This window comes from Pleuronectes platessa, chromosome 20, assembly GCF_947347685.1.
Source record: "Pleuronectes platessa chromosome 20, fPlePla1.1, whole genome shotgun sequence".
Classification (NCBI taxonomy): domain Eukaryota; kingdom Metazoa; phylum Chordata; class Actinopteri; order Pleuronectiformes; family Pleuronectidae; genus Pleuronectes; species Pleuronectes platessa.
The window spans coordinates 11,262,500-11,277,904 of record NC_070645.1 but is presented as its reverse complement, the minus strand read 5'-3'; the positions used below and the strand labels follow the sequence as shown (position 1 = coordinate 11,277,904).

The following is a 15,405-nucleotide window of genomic DNA, read 5'->3' as shown; positions in this document are numbered from 1 at the left end:
CAGCTAAACCACAGACCTGAGACTTCCTCCTTCTGGTGAACTCTCTTCACTTGGACGTTGTTTTTTTTAATATATGTAGCACACGCTCAATTAGAAACAAAACATCACATTGTACCGAACCTGTGTGTTAAATGTACTCGTACAGATTCCACTTAAAGTGGAGCGGAGGACTGAGCAGCATGATGAAACAATGACATGCTCTGCAATAAGAGGGAAACCATTCAGATCTCATAAGTGCAGCTTTTTACCTTTAAAAGTTCATTTAATCAAGTTCATTTAATCATTGTGAATATTTCTGAATTTGTGAAAATTAAATAATCTCAAACCAAACTTTTTGAACATACAGTAGTTAGAATCGAACCTCTCTGTCTAGTGATCTGAGTTGGTGAATACATCTCAACAGCTGCAGATCAAATCCAACTTAAATGTACTCGTTCAAACATTTCCTGCAGATCAGGGATGTAAATAAAGTGGACACTAAGTTTAATCTCTATTTGACACGGTTCAAAATCTAAGAAGTGAAAGGGGATGTGGTGATGGAAGCTACTGCTGTTGACATATGTGTTACACCATGAGCATCACAGTGAACTCTGCAGCCATTTAACAATGAAATAGAGCTGGAGACGTTATGGACGCTCATTGTATCCAGTGCAGGCTGCTGGGAAACTAAAGCTCAATGACTTTGGATTTTCTGGTTCCTGCTTTATTTTCACACCTAGATTTTCTCAGCCCTGCAAAGATGACATTTGTTACATCACATACAATATACAACATACCCGAGCACAGTATATCATGTAGAACTGTGTAGAGTGGTGGCAGCTGATGGGGGATTAAGATTGCTTAGATATGCAATTTGCCTTCTCTCATACAGCAACATTACTGGCAATATAACCATCATTCCATTATAATTACTGCTCCCTTTTCTTTATTATAAGCACTTTAAACATTGACACCGCTCTCCATTTATGTTAGACACTGTCATTTTTACTGAATCTTGTAAATATTTTGTATTTTGTTGATGTGCTCTGTTACATGTTACGTCTAATTTACTTGTCTCCTGGGGGAGAGTTCCGTCATTGTGGCCCTCTGGGGTTTATATGTTCTTTCCCTGCTAAAAGGGGGTTTTGCTAGTTTTCCCTCACTCTTGTTGAAGGTTTATGATTTGTGAATATGGGCTATTCAAGTAAAATTTGATTTATTTATTGGTTAGATTGAATATATAGGCTCGAAAGTAAACCCCTTTGCATCCTCCGCTCACTGCAACACATCCGATGACACCTGAAGGTGGTTATAAAATAACCTTCCGTTTGTTTTCCACTCTTTCAGTTTTATTGGTCCATACATATTGACAATACATTTAAACGGCATCATTTCCTATAAACAGGGTTATGTTTAGGCAGGTTTACAGGAAGTGGTTACAGACTTAAATAGTTATCCTTCTCTGTGGATCATAAATCAGCCCCCCCCCCGGCAAAGACATAATTCACAGTCAAATATTCAAGTAGTCTCAGTCAGTTCATCAATGATTAATGCTAAAGCAATGTGCTGGAGATACTGAGTGGGTGTACAAAAAATGAACAGTGCAAACAGTACCGTGCAAACATCTTAGGCCGCTCTCGACTATGTTATGTTAAAATGATCCATCTGAGATGACTTTAACATTATTTAGTGCTTGAAATCACAACGATAAAAAACTATAAACAATAAAACTTATTTGGAGAAAAAAGTATATTCAACTAAGAATGAAAACCTGAAGCAAGTCCCTGTTGCAGTCACGAGAAGTGGCTTTAAAGCATCTAACTAACATAGAAAACGTCAGTGGTGTAAGAGTTTTACACAGTATGATATATACTACTACTTCCTAAATCCCAATAACCACCTTCAATAGTCCTATAACAATACATCTTATCATATGTACACAAACCAGTTTAATGGAACAAATGCTTCATGAAAATATCTAAAAATTAAATAAAATGTAACTTTTGGAGTAACCAGCATTAGTGTGGGTATGCATGTGTGTGTGTGTGTGTGTGTGTGTGTAAATGCTAATTCAAGTGAAGTGCGACTTGTGTCTCCTCCACAAGATGAGTCTTCGCGAGGTGAGGATGTGTGTGACCACGCTGAGCAGCATCAGGAAGATGGTCATGGACATCACGATCACATAGTGGCTGATGCTGCGAGAGACAAAAGGATTGGAACATGGGGAAGTGCACCGTGTTAAAAACCAGGGGAGTGAAAGTACAGAGGAGGGACAGTGTGTGTCTGAGACAAGTTATTAATTAAGACCTGGACGCCGTGCGTTTCCCAGTTAGCTTACCTCGTTCCAATGTCCAACCAGCTGCCGTAGTCCTGCACCAGGAAGAAAAAGTGCTGAGGAAAGGGAGAGGGAGATAAAGTTTAATGTTTATCTGATGTTCATGTCGAGACAAACAGGGAGAGGAGGAACGTTTTTGAGAAAGTATGGAAGAGAGAAACTTTGGTTTCCTTTTTCATTTTAAGAGTAAAGTAAAAATGTTGAGACTAAACTTGGAATTCCAAGATTCAAATCAAACTTTTATGAATCGCTAAAATGAACACGTATGGCTGCCTCTCCAAAACGCCAACATTTCAACTTTATACTTGAAATGCTTAAAGATCTCCACTTATCTTTCGCTCTTTTATTCCGACATTAGTTTTTATATTCATACATTTCCATTTTATTCCTGCAATATAAAAAGATAGTTTTTCTTTAATCTGATTCTAATCTGATTCTTCTGTAGGAGAGAAAACATCACAGTGCATTAAACCAACGAGGAAGACTTACCAGAGCCATCAGGTCGGAGATGACCAGGACTATGAGGAACAAACTGGAAGAGAAGAGGAAAGAATAAAGGGAAAGAATGTAGGAAAGCATTATTACCAAGTTGTGTTAAATCGTCCAAAACAGCACGTATTTAGTCAATGTACAGCACGGACAACAGAGTTACTTCCCACTTCACAAGAAAATGAAAAACAGACAAGGAAGTCTGTAAAGGAAATAGCTGCTTGAGATAAAGTACGTGTTAAAGTGTGCACAGTGTCACAACATCGGTCTGTTTGAGCGGGAGGTTACCTTCTGGCCGAAAGCTGTGTCACAACTTGGATGGTCTCAAATGTGCACATTACTATGATGAATGGAATGATCACCTGCAAGAGGAAAGAAAGAAGTTGAAGATTGCATCATTAAGTCTAGAGGGTTTTAATTGATGGAGAACGATGCTGCGTCTATTTCCTGGCGATTTGACTTCACAATCACGTAGCGAGACACAGTTAAAAGATATTTATATAGATCTCCTGGCTAAATGCACTAGTTGTCTGTCTAAGTTTACATCTACGTCAGCGTAACTCTTCATGCTGTGTCCTCACACGGGGTCACGTTGACACTTTCTTGACATTCTACCGTCAGGTTTACAGAAAAAGACTCTGACATCAGCGTTCCGACGTCCAGCCCCTTTGTAACGTGTCAGGGAAATGTCCAGGCTTCAGTGCATGTCTAAAAGCAGCTCAACACACCCCCTCTTTCTGGTAAACCTGTTTCTTGAGCTTACAAAAAAACGAAAATACGAAACAGAGCGTATAGTGTCAAATGTAGTGTTTACAACATGGTACCTTCCACATCATCAGTCCTCCCATGATGAAGGGGTTGAACACAGTCAGGAAACAATAAACGGATGCTGGGTCAAAACTGGATTAAAGAATGAAGACACAGAGGAAGTGACAAATCAACAGAGCGAATCCACAGTTACCAGAATCTTTAAACATTCAGACCACAGCAACATGTTGAGGGGATTCTTTTCATGATGAGCTTTAAAGTACAGAGTGAGCATGTACACTAAAGGCATAAGGCTGGTCTTAAAAATACAAAAGAGAACTAAGAGTCAGTGCCGAGGTTTCAAAAGAAGGATTTTTTTCTGTTGTATTCAAATGATGCATTGCTAATATTTTAAAAAGCACACTCATATCAGACTTTCATTTCCCCCCCACACTGAAACCAAGTCCAGCCACATACCCCCTTCTCATAAACACACACAACTTCCTGTCATTTACCACACACACACACACACACACACATACACACACAAAGACATACCTGTTAATGGAGGCTATGTTCCCTGTTCCGAAGAAAGCTGTTATTATAAAAAATACCTGAAAAAACGTAGGGTTAAGGAAAGAGCTAAAATAGAGCATCCAAACATTAAATTATTTTATATTACATAATTACAAATTTTGCTGGATGTAGTCGGACAACTTCAGAATAAACTGGTGCCAGTCTATGTGATTTTAGCTGATGTTCCTTTTGCAAATGTGGATACGAAGAAATAAGATCTTCTGATGTCATCCAACTTCAGATGTCGGATCTTGGCGATGTCAATGTTTGCGGAGAAATCAATAGTGGAGAGCTGAAAGAAAACCACACACACACACAAACACACACACACACACGATCACACGATAATCTGAGACCTCATCTACACTATGTAGAGCTTTATGTAAACCTTCTCCACAGATTATAGTATGTTATCTGTGGTGATATCTTATGTTATATAAATAGGTGACAAATATAATATAAAAGATGATACAGTCTGTTACAGCATGTGTCTGTAAGAAATGTGGTTGTTGCTGCTATATACAGTTGATAAGATTGACCCACTTAAAATAAATCTACTAAATTCTACTTCAAGTATCTATGTCTTTTCTGCATTCAGAAATAAATAGGATACAAAAGTAACAATAACTTGAAACTGCTCCACCAAATCTATCAGAGGAAAAAATAACTTATAATGGTCGTACCTCCTGCCTGCCAGAGACACCCTGTGCAAGCATGGCTTCCTGCTCAATGTTGATCCACACAAACATCAGCCAAGATAACACGGGGAGGAACAAGGCCTCTGACCTAGTTTGGGAGAAAGCATACACATTAGAATAGAAGTCGAATCCCGATCTTCACGGCTGCACTGGTGTTTCAGGTGGAATGTCACGTCCTACCCGGTGCTGAGCAGCAGGTACGTGGCCGTGAGAGAGAGGAATATGCTGAGGAGTCGATGGAAGAGCCGAGTAGAGCTCAACAATGGAACCAGTATGGACGAGCCTGAGAAGAGAGAGGTACGTGCTGGGTCTTAGAGCAGTAAGGGCAAATGCTGCAGTACAGGATGAGATACAGATTCTAACTGACAAAAACTAATCAATATCTATATCATACTCAGGGGTAGTTATTTTTATAATCTGTCTTTTGTGAGGCCCAGATATGCAAGAGGCCAAATAATTTGCTGCAGGATGAAAAACATGTAGTGCCAAAAAGATTCTATAATTAAAAGGTGCATTGCTGAGGTGTTCCAAATATTCAGCTGTGTGCCACAACCTTAAATGTGAAAGAAATTTAGTCAACTGACAATTAGAAAATGATCCCCTCTTGGATGTGGTGACTCGTTTTTCCAACAGCAGCCTGGAAAAAATCCTCTTTAAAAAGACCTTAGTTTGCACTTTTACCCACTTTTAGGGAAAGTGATTTGTTTTTTTCCACTTGGAGAATACCCTGCGCTTAAGCTCAAAAAGTGCTGTGTACTGTAAATAAAAAGTGTAATTAAATGTATAATATGTAAATATGACCAAATTCAACATTTAAAATCCTCTCCAAGGGAATTCGAAGGTGTCGTAATGGATCTCATGTCGCTCACGCCCCCCCCCACCTACCTAACGTGGTCCAGCTGATGATCTGATTGAGAAGCGGCAGGCCCTGCTTTTGCTGCAGGCTGGAGTGTGTGAGCGAGGGCACGTACGCGCACACTGCCACATGGAGCATCTGTGGAGTTTTGTCAGGTACAACTTCAGAATAAATAAATTCAGGTACACAATCACACACAAACACAGCATGACATGTGCTGCAGATACCTGGGTAATAAACTGCTGTCTGTCACCGAAGCTCAGCGGCGTCCTCTGTCTCGATGACCAGAGGTAACAGGCTGAAGTGAAGAGGGCGAGCACACCTGCACAGGTGCTGAGCAGACAAACAAAATATGATATTTTAGTTAAGCATAGGGCTTCATTTTGCACAGGTTGAATTAGCAGCTATGTTCCTGACTCGTCCATTAATCAAAGTCCTTTGTGATTTTTAGGTGAAAACAATATCGTGAGGCTTTTTCAGTAGTTGTTTAAAAGTGAATGTTTCATTCATTGACCTGAATGTGGCTTTTGAGTTGTTGTTTGGTTTTTATACATTCTGATAAACTGAAGGTAACACAGGAAGCACTCACACCAGATGGATGTTGGCCTCTCTACCGACAACTGGCATCAGGGGGAAAAGAGCCAAAAACAAGCAGCCAAGAAACCAGCTCAAAGAGCGGAGCTACATGGAAACAGAAACAACAAGTTCATATGGTTAGAGGCTGCATGTCAATTCATCAGAGGATTCACTGAGGATAAATAAGTGCAAGGAGGTCAGACCAGGAGTTAGTTAAAAAATGACCTAAAATGCAGTTAAAGACAAATGGATCTACAGATTTTTCTTGAGAAGAAGAATTTAAACGGATAGTATTTCAGGGTCAGGACAGAGGACTCACTGTAACAAGAGGGGATCAAGTGTCAAATCATACAAAACACCCCTCGTAAAATCAAGACGATTGAGAAATATTAAATCATTAATCAAATGTTAAAAATCAATGGTATAAAATAGTAATTACACATTTGTGTCAGGTAGATTCTCTCAATGTGATTTTTAGGCCTTAAAAGGAGTGACTTATCACCTTTAAACAGCCGTCGGTCATGACTTATGTCATTCAGAAATTCTGATCTGTGTATACTCCACCTCCTATTACCACATTTCCTGATGACGCATCACTTTCCGTCACCTTTCAAATATAGAAATCTAAATATTCAAATATCATTACTTTTCCTGGCGTACATGCACATGTCTAGTTCCTTTTTTCCTGCTTAAATTTGTTCTTCTTCTTCTTTAACCTTAGGAGCCATAATCTTTGACATGGTTACCTTGGCCTTCCCGAAAAGTCCCGACATGAAGGGCCAGAGGGAGAGGACAGCCAGGCCCACAGTCAGCATGGCGCGATGGAAGAAGCTCACCACCTGGGGGCAGCAAAGGTGAACTGTCAGCCACAGAACAGAGCATATAGATAATTGTAGGTTTTAGATTATGTCGTAGGTAGAAAATATGCATCTAGCTGTACATTAGAAAACCATCAAAGACACCTACCAGTAACTCAATCCCAAATGCCACCAGCACAAAATAGCCCAAACATTTCCACAGTGGAAGAGAAGGCGCCGACTTGATCAAATCTTTCAGAGTGCCGGACCTGAAATGGATCATTAATACAATTATTTTTCAGTAAGAAAATTGAGAAAAAGAACGAGAACACTACAAAGACAAGTGTCACTCACTCTTTCAGGACAGAGTACCATACAGGGACCGGCAGCAGGCAGTAGATATAATAGGTAATCGGGCTCCTTTGGACCAGCAGGAACCCAGAGATCACTACTGTCACACACAGACACAGCCTCTCCAGGGTATAGCTGCGAGTCTGCAATATGCACACACACTGGGGCGTTACCAAACAATGTGACAGAGAAATTTGTTTCCCTTAAACTTATTTTGGCGGCAGGGCAGCGGGATTATATATTGAGCGCCCTGACCTGGTTGAGGAGACTGGGGTGCCTGTGGAGGCTGGCATGAGTCTTCAGGATGACCATGACAACATATGAGGTCCAGCCTACAAATCCCAGCACCACACTGCAGCCCAGGAAGAACCTGTCATAGGTATGGTAGTACGCCAGGCCCTCCAAGGAGCGGGAGATCAGAGACTTGCACAGAGAGATCTGAGGGGAGACAAGGAAAGGAAGAGGAGTTTGTTAAGTGCATGGGTGTCAAACAGACAGAAATGTGTTTAATTTCACTTTATGTGTGTATTTCTAAAGCTAGTTTGGTCTTAAGTTTTATTTAAAGTCCTATATTATATGAACTAACATCTAATACTAAATGTTGGGTATTACAATACTCACGGCATCTCCGTACTTCTCCAGCTGAATCAGTATTCTGGCCTTGTGGGTGAACTCTGCTTGTTTTGACTCAGTCAGTTGTCTGGGAAAATACAAAAAGAGACAAAGCAATAAAGATAGACTCCGTGAAATTGCATTTGAAATGGCGTCTTAGACACAATGTGTCCGTGAATGTAAATTTCTCAGTTGCTGCCATCTGGTTAATGTTCTTACTAAAATCTATTTCTGAATCCACACTCTCGTTGTGACCGAAGACTGACACAAGTCCCTGGTACACATGCTGTGATGAAAAGTAAATTTGTCTTATTAAAGGTTATATATTTAAGTTTTCCCTGCAGCTGAACGGGTTTTTTTCTGTGCCAAAGGCAGGTAATGCCGACTGTCGCTGCAGTGGCGAGACCGGCTGGTGTGGTGCTGACTGTTTAGCAAATTGTGTTTCCCATTGCTGAACCCACAATGTTTGTGCTACATTGGTAAGTAAAAAGCTATAAAAGGAATGGAAACCTTCAAAAAGCTTTTTTAACTCACTTGCTGATGATCATTATTTAACTTATTGTACTTACTGATATGGGGTGAAGAGAAAGGACAAGGTTGTCTCCTTTTTCTGGGTCATTTTCATCTAGAAAAAAAATACATAAACAACTCAGTCACCCTAAACAACCTTCCATGTGCTTCAGCACTATTTATAACTTGAAAGATAAGAAGTTTCCCGCCATTCCTGACCAATATGAATAACAGTAATATTATATCAGTAGCAGCAGAGATGAATGCTGCCATACCTTGAATTGCTGTAGTACTTGAATGGCGTTAGTGTACATGCTCTCTGCTTTGAACAGGTCACTGTTGTTCAGGTAGAGAAGAGGCAAAACACCCTGTAATGACACAAATACACATGAAGATGAGCATAAAGTCATAAAAACTGAATAATTATCTTTTTAGAAAATATTATAAACTCACATGAGAATTTCTACAACTGAACAGATTTTCACAGCCACTTAAAGGTTCTTAGGAAATAAATGTCAGAAAAATGTAGCTCTGCCTTATCTCTAAACTTACAACTGAGTTGACAGGAAAGGGCACGCCGATGAGAGAAGCCATGAGGGGAGCAATGTCCGCCTGCAGAAAACAAACAAACTATGTAAAAGATTTCACTTCGCCCTTTGTCCTTCAGTTGTATCACTGCTTTCACACACTGTGAATGTAGTGACCCTGATTCCTGTTACTGTCGTGCTAGGCCACGGGTCTTACCTGACTGACGTCCGCCCTGTGGAGGTGCTCCAGTTTCCAATCTGAGAGAAACAGGGGGGAATAGGGACAGGAAAGAATAAAAATCAAGTAAAGTATATAGTATAATACATTTTTCCAAAATGCTGCTCTGCCTTATGAGTGATATTCAGCATCTTGTCCTATGTTTTAAACTACACACAAATAATTGCTCTAAGTTGGTGTCCTAGGTTGGTCCTAAAAACAGCTTTAAACTGTTTGAGAGACCTTTAAGTAAAGCGGCTCTAATAACAGTGCATGGGTTTAGCACCTTGAAGGTATCCATCGTCATACAGTTGGGGTTCAGTGACTCTACGAGCCCTTTGGACTCCAGCTCCCCACACCACTAGAGGGGTGAGCGTCTCAGAGGGATGCCCTGCACCGTGAGAGCCTGCAAGAAAACACACACAAATGTAAACATCCACAAACTTCAACATAATGCTTTAAAGACTTGAATGAATTCCCTCCAAGGCTGATTAAAAGCTCTGTCATTGTTTTTTTTCTCACCCCAGTTTGTCATGCCATGATCAGAGGTGAACACGTAGGCTGTTCTGCCATCATACCCAAAGAATTCCTCCACTATGGACACCAGCTCAGCCACACCAGTGTCAACTAAAGCAATGTTGTCCAGGTACTCCCTAAAGACACAGTATACATATAAATACACAAGAGATAACCGACCTGACTGCTGAATTAGATGCTGCTTTGAAGGAATATGTTATTTAATTTGTTTTAATGAAGAGTGCAATCAAATTGAATATGAACTGCAACAAGGAATCTGAAAATAAAGTGTCCCATACGGCGACATCGGTCTGTGAGCATGGCCGTTTGTGTCGATGCCGAGCAGATGCAGGAAGAAGACGTTCTTATCCTCCAGCACACTGGCCCTCAGACTGGAGTTAGACTTTGCCGTCTGAAAGAACGACTGTTGAGCGGAAGAAACAAAAATAAATCGGATTTATTCTAGAGAGCGATGAGGAAATCCCCACTACAGAGATCTGTCTGGGATTGTTTCCCTCTTTAAACAACAGACCTATTATAGGTCATTACTTAGAACGTTAATTATTCATCACTATCATTCGTATTTGTACTACCATACTTTGACTTGAGTGAACACCCAAGTGTCAAGCCTGGAGGCATCAGTGGAGGCAAAGTCCTCCTCCGCTGCTGGGTACGTGTGGGTGTGCACATGGTCTCCACTGGCACCTGGGAGACGGAAGAAAAACCATGAGATTCATTAGAGGAATTATTTTGTTCCTTTTATTGTTTACGCTCATGTTACTTACTGTAACATGTTTCCAAGTTTGATCTATGATCTTTAGTTAATATTGAATATTGAGGCTTTTGTGTGCACGCGTGTGTGTGTGTGTGTGTGTGTGTGTGTGTGTGTGTGTGTGTGTGTGCGTGTGTGTGTGCGCTGTGCTTTTGTACCTTTGGCAAACATCGGCAAAATATCAGGGCTGCCCCAGCACCAGGTGTGCCTGCTCTCATTAAACACAGAGTCAAACTCAACAGGATTCTCCTTCCAGCCTGAGCAAAGAGAAACACACACACACAAACACAGCTTGTGAGCAAAACACTCCCACCATTAACCTTTCCCATTGATTTTTTTCTTCTTTCTGTATTGGACTCAGAAACACACATGGGGACTTACCTTTAGCAACAGCACTAACATCCTCATAGAAGCCTGCGATGAGAGCAACGTGACCAGGCCGAGACTCAGTGGGCACACGCGTGTGTGACACACCCCAGGTGCCTTTCTCCTCCATCACACGCCTGATATTAAGAAACACACATGCATACACACACCAGTTACTTAGGATTTGTGCACAAACTATGAGAAAAGACAGAGTATGACAGCAACACACACACTTTTTGCAAATGTATATACTGCTTATTATAGGAATGGACTAATTAAACACATACACAGATATTTTTGGTATTAGCTTCCCCACCTCAGGAACGGGGCCCTGGTTGAGCCATTGGGGAGTAACGTGAAGAGACTGTCCGCTCGGAGGCCATCGGCCACCAGTAACACCAGTCTGGAGGCGGGCGGGGCCAGCGGTATAGCCTGGGGCGTCATGCCGTGGACCAGGGGGGAGGTGAAGTAGATGTCGAAGATAGAAATAAAGAAGATCACGTGGACCGTCAGTCCAACCAGAAAGAAAGTGATCATCCTCATTTTGCCGGTTATGCAGAACAACCTGAAGACAGAGGAGGAAAGAGGAAGGAGCTCATGTATCTGGAGGTGAAACAACATGAGAAATGAAAATGAAAATATTACAATACTCAGTTATACTGTCTATCTTTAACAAAAAGAGAGAATTAGTCATTATAAAGGCTCAGCATCGTTTATGAATTCTATCTAATCTCTAGATCCTTAAGAATTATTACATAGAATACTTGATTAAAAACTGTATTTAGTGTAATTTTTGTTTTATGGAACTCACGTTCATCTCTTCTGATATAAGCAATTTGAAGACATTATGTTTCAAACCTGAATTTGTTTTATGTGGTATTTGGAGATACTTCATTCTTTTGTTTGTTTAAAAAAAATCAATTTAGAAGGTTTATCAAACCTTACTGGAAGGATATGTTCTCAGGAAATTACTTAGAGCAATTTAATCTATTTTTTTTGTGACTTACTCATTTCCTTTTTCATATTCTAGCTAATGACTTGTCGTGCCTGTGTGATGATATATGTATCAGTCTGATTCTGGATCATTTAGGGCGATTTTAATGTTGGATTGATTCTTTATGTGCATTGTTTTTGTCTGAGCTTTGGTGAATTGTGTGACTTAGGTTCAGCATAATTTAAACTTGTTAAGATATATTTCCCAACGCAAAGGCCAAAACAATCCTTCTGTCACCAATGGCCAACCTGCACAAACAATGACTTCTACACATTGATTTCTTTACATTTCAACTGGCCTCAACACACTGACAGACGTGAAATCTGACGTGACTCAGCGAAAGAGGCCATGAAACGAGTCTTACCTGTTCGTAACGTCAGCGGAATCCCACCACACAACCGGAGGATACCGTCTCGTTAACGAATGAATGGATGAGCCGAATAATCTACTTCCATTTCACCTATTCCCCTTTTAACACACTGGTTCAACTTCCATTTTATCGTCTTAAATCCCCAATTACAGACACGGCGACACCGACAGGCTGTTGCGGCTGTTGCTGTGGTCAAACAGATCAACGTAATCTGTACGTTTCCTAAACCAAGTGTCCTTCTTTTAAGAAGATTACTTCAAGAAACACAGGAGCCACGAGCGTCCACTTCCTTGTTGTGACTGACGTTGACCTGTGAACCCCGCAGCGGAATTGTGGGTAATGTAGTTTAAATATGTATCACCCATGGACCTTTTCTTATAAATAAATGACGTGTGTAGTAATGTTGATGCTTTGATTTTTTGCGCTGTGATCATTTGTGTCACAGTAAAGAAGAAGAAGAAACTGTTATTTCCACATGTTGCGGTTCTTTGACACATCGGCTGCCTCCGCTTGCGTGTTGTCAACCGGGCCATGCCCAGTTTTCCCTTCAGTCTCCGGTATCCAATCATTTCCCAGAGTCTCGTCAAAGAGGCGGGATTTGAGCGTAACACGCTTGGAATCTGACCAATCTTCGCCATGTATTTTTGTCCTCTTGTCAAATCTACCAACCACAGCCCAGCTAGCCGCAGCTCCATTCAGGAAGAAGTGGTTCTGATTAGCCTAGCTGGCTTTCAGGCTGCTGGAAGTCTTTATCGTTCACAAAAGATGGCGTCGGTCAACCCGTTTAATCTCAGCGACTCCGAGGAGGAGGCTGAGCGGCGTCCGAATGAGACGGTTGACACAGCGAGGAGCCCGCGCCACGGAGCTCCGGGGCCGCCGCCGCCGCCTGGCAACCCTTTCTCCCCGCCCGCAGACGCTGAACCCCCGACACTGCTGCTGTCTAGCAACCGAACGAGCCCCAGTGGCGAGGGCATCTCGCTGTCGGCCGCGGCGAGCTCCGCGATGGCAGGCAGCGCCGAGACGCGGGTGTCGGTGGACGTCATCGCCGCTCAGCTGTTGCGGGACCAGTACATCCTCACGGCCCTGGAGCTCCACACCGAGCTCCTGGAGGGGGGCAGGGAGCTCCCGAGGCTGAGGGATTATTTCTCCAACCCCGGCAACTTCGAGCGACAGAGCGGCACACCGCCCGCCAAGGACCAGGTCCTCGGACCCGGGGGACCACTGAGTAAGTACCCGCTGTCAGCTAGCTCCCTATTTATCCCCCACTAGCTAGCTAACATTAGTGTGAAAACATTGGATGTGGAAAGCCAGTCGATCGTGAGCCACCCGCCTCCTGCACCTGTCATCCTGGACCTGTCCTCCTGGTGGAGCAGGGTCGAGAGCCAACAAGCGGGTTTTGTGTGTCAGATGTGTTGTCTGACACAAACTGGAGCATCTAGGAAATCTGATGAGGCTCCACAACAGTGTTCAGTATCTGACAGAAGATGAATTGCGAAGAGGGATTCCTGATACTGGGTCGGGCCTATAGTGACCGACCTGCTGTAATACAGCCCCTGGGGGAACAAACAGGTTTCTGTAGGCAACTTGGAGGTCAAAGGTCAGGAGATATTACTGTAAAGGTCAGAGGGAAACAAAACAAAAAGACGAGGCTTCGTGTCCAGGGTCAGGGAGATGAGTGATTGTTTTTAGTTTGCAGTGTCAAAGATGTACAACTGGTAGCATCCCCTTCCCCTTCCATTACTGCCAGTATGGAAGAACTGGCAGCGAAATGTGGTGGATAAACAGCGTCTGGACCAATATGCAAACATGGCATGCAAATGGTAACCATGTTGACATCCCATGCCTCAAATGAAGTCTGCAGGAGTAGCAGCACCACACACCTCGACTACACTCAAAGCACAGCAGCTTTGCATTAAAGAAATGCAGTGTTTAATAATATGTGATTTTTATGACGTGCTTTGTCTTCACATTTTTTTTGAATACTGGACGCTCTCTATGAGTGGAGATTTTACTGGAAAGGACCGAGTCGAGAAGGATGTCTGATCCAAGTTGGATAGATGGTGACACATCCCCCCCGTCTTTAAAACACTAAAGGTTGTCTATCAAATTAACTATTAAACTATATAAAAAAGCTTACAGTCACCCTCCTTTAAATTGCCTCTGGAAAAACCAAGTGTCTGGTTTGTCTAAACAAGAAAATAAATATCGCTTTTAGTATTTCGCAAAACTGACAGTGGTATGTGCTGTGTTGTGCTGTGACATGTCTCCTGGCAGAATTCACTCTCACCTATTTCAGGATTCAAATCAGCATTTGAATTTACTTGTAGCTTCGCTCAGTGACATCAGATTTCTCCTCCTTCATTGAGATGCAGTAGCACTGAAAATCCATCTAATGGCTCAGGAGATTGCTGTGTAGTCCCGAGTGTGGGTCGAGGCAACTGGCCTGAGGCTAGCTCCAGCAGCAACCTGTCAGATTCACTGCATCCATTGTCTGTCAGTATGCACCTCACCCAGTAGAATTAGGCAAACAGGCTTTCTGGTTAACTACAGCAGCACACACTCATGTGTGAGCTCTCGCAGTTGCATTGTCCAACAAACAAACCCTCAGACATTTTTGGAGCAGGGTAACAGAATAAATGTTTAATGATGACGTCTTTGAAAAGCATGACAGGGCCTGACAGCACTCCTGTTGTGAAACACATAGGAAGGTCATGGAGAAACGGTTATCACTCTCTCACTGGCTTTGGTTGAGAGCAGAGGCTCAAGTATAAAGTCCTGGAGGAAGCTGATAACTCAGATATGCCATATGCAGACAGAAATAAACAGTTGATGTGATAGAAAGCAGTAGACTCGGCCCAAGGCCATGTTACTTGTCTTCCCAGTATGATAGTCTGGACCTCATGTGATCACGGGAATGATCTGTTTCCTCATGTTCGAAGCTTGAAGGGCAGGATTCCACGGTTGAGCTGCAACATTTAGATACAGTTAAGTAGTTTATGAGGAGGAAGGGATACCGATAGAGTATCCAATGTCTACTATTGGTGACAGAGCAAGTAGTGGTGTTAGTCACTTACCCATGTTTTTTGTTTTTCTCGAAACAATCGTGCCACATTAAAC

The 15,405-nt window shown here is 42.1% G+C and overlaps 2 protein-coding genes and 1 long non-coding RNA gene across 18 annotated transcripts in view; 2 read left to right on the top strand and 1 right to left on the bottom strand.

Annotated features, from left to right (window-relative positions):
- Positions 1-1,306: 1,306 nt before the first annotated feature.
- pign (phosphatidylinositol glycan anchor biosynthesis, class N) lies at positions 1,307-12,986 on the bottom strand. 4 transcript variants are annotated; one of them, XM_053413013.1, is made up of 29 exons: positions 12,283-12,986; positions 11,241-11,527; positions 10,940-11,061; positions 10,717-10,815; positions 10,385-10,491; positions 10,086-10,210; positions 9,793-9,923; positions 9,557-9,676; positions 9,271-9,311; positions 9,079-9,138; positions 8,802-8,894; positions 8,586-8,641; positions 8,026-8,104; positions 7,660-7,842; positions 7,408-7,547; positions 7,223-7,322; positions 7,003-7,095; positions 6,270-6,361; positions 5,908-6,013; positions 5,710-5,818; positions 5,005-5,107; positions 4,810-4,912; positions 4,332-4,418; positions 4,109-4,164; positions 3,628-3,703; positions 3,092-3,165; positions 2,804-2,846; positions 2,318-2,370; positions 1,307-2,174 (listed from the first exon to the last, which is right to left on the bottom strand). In XM_053413013.1, exons 2-29 carry the CDS (start codon positions 11,465-11,467, stop codon positions 2,051-2,053), a joined length of 2,802 nt encoding a protein of 933 aa, XP_053268988.1. In that variant the 5' UTR covers positions 11,468-11,527; positions 12,283-12,986; the 3' UTR covers positions 1,307-2,050. The 4 variants fall into 4 exon arrangements, with proteins under 4 accessions (XP_053268988.1, XP_053268989.1, XP_053268987.1 ...); XM_053413014.1 differs by having other exon boundaries at positions 11,241-11,489; positions 12,283-12,985; XM_053413012.1 differs by lacking the exon at positions 12,283-12,986 and having other exon boundaries at positions 11,241-11,750.
- Positions 4,807-12,682, top strand: LOC128426139 (uncharacterized). 7 transcript variants are annotated; one of them, XR_008333234.1, is made up of 6 exons: positions 4,807-5,121; positions 5,655-5,835; positions 6,250-6,393; positions 6,978-9,698; positions 9,798-9,916; positions 10,920-12,682. It is a non-coding gene; the product is annotated as an uncharacterized LOC128426139 (long non-coding RNA). The 7 variants fall into 7 exon arrangements; XR_008333236.1 differs by having other exon boundaries at positions 5,655-6,393; positions 6,978-7,110; positions 7,629-9,698; XR_008333239.1 differs by having other exon boundaries at positions 5,655-6,393; positions 6,978-9,160; positions 9,257-9,698.
- relch (RAB11 binding and LisH domain, coiled-coil and HEAT repeat containing) overlaps positions 12,941-15,405 on the top strand; it is a 30,410-nt gene continuing 27,945 nt past the window's right edge. For 5 of the 7 annotated variants that reach the window (XR_008333231.1, XM_053413009.1, XM_053413008.1 and 2 more), the window contains exon 1: positions 12,942-13,513. Coding sequence is in view for 5 of the 7 variants with exons in the window: in XM_053413009.1 (XP_053268984.1) it covers positions 13,054-13,513 (460 nt within the window). In the remaining 2 variants the exon portion in view is untranslated. Of the gene's footprint in view, positions 13,514-15,405 lie in introns of all 7 variants that reach the window. The other 2 variants (XR_008333232.1, XM_053413011.1) reach the window with 1 other exon arrangement.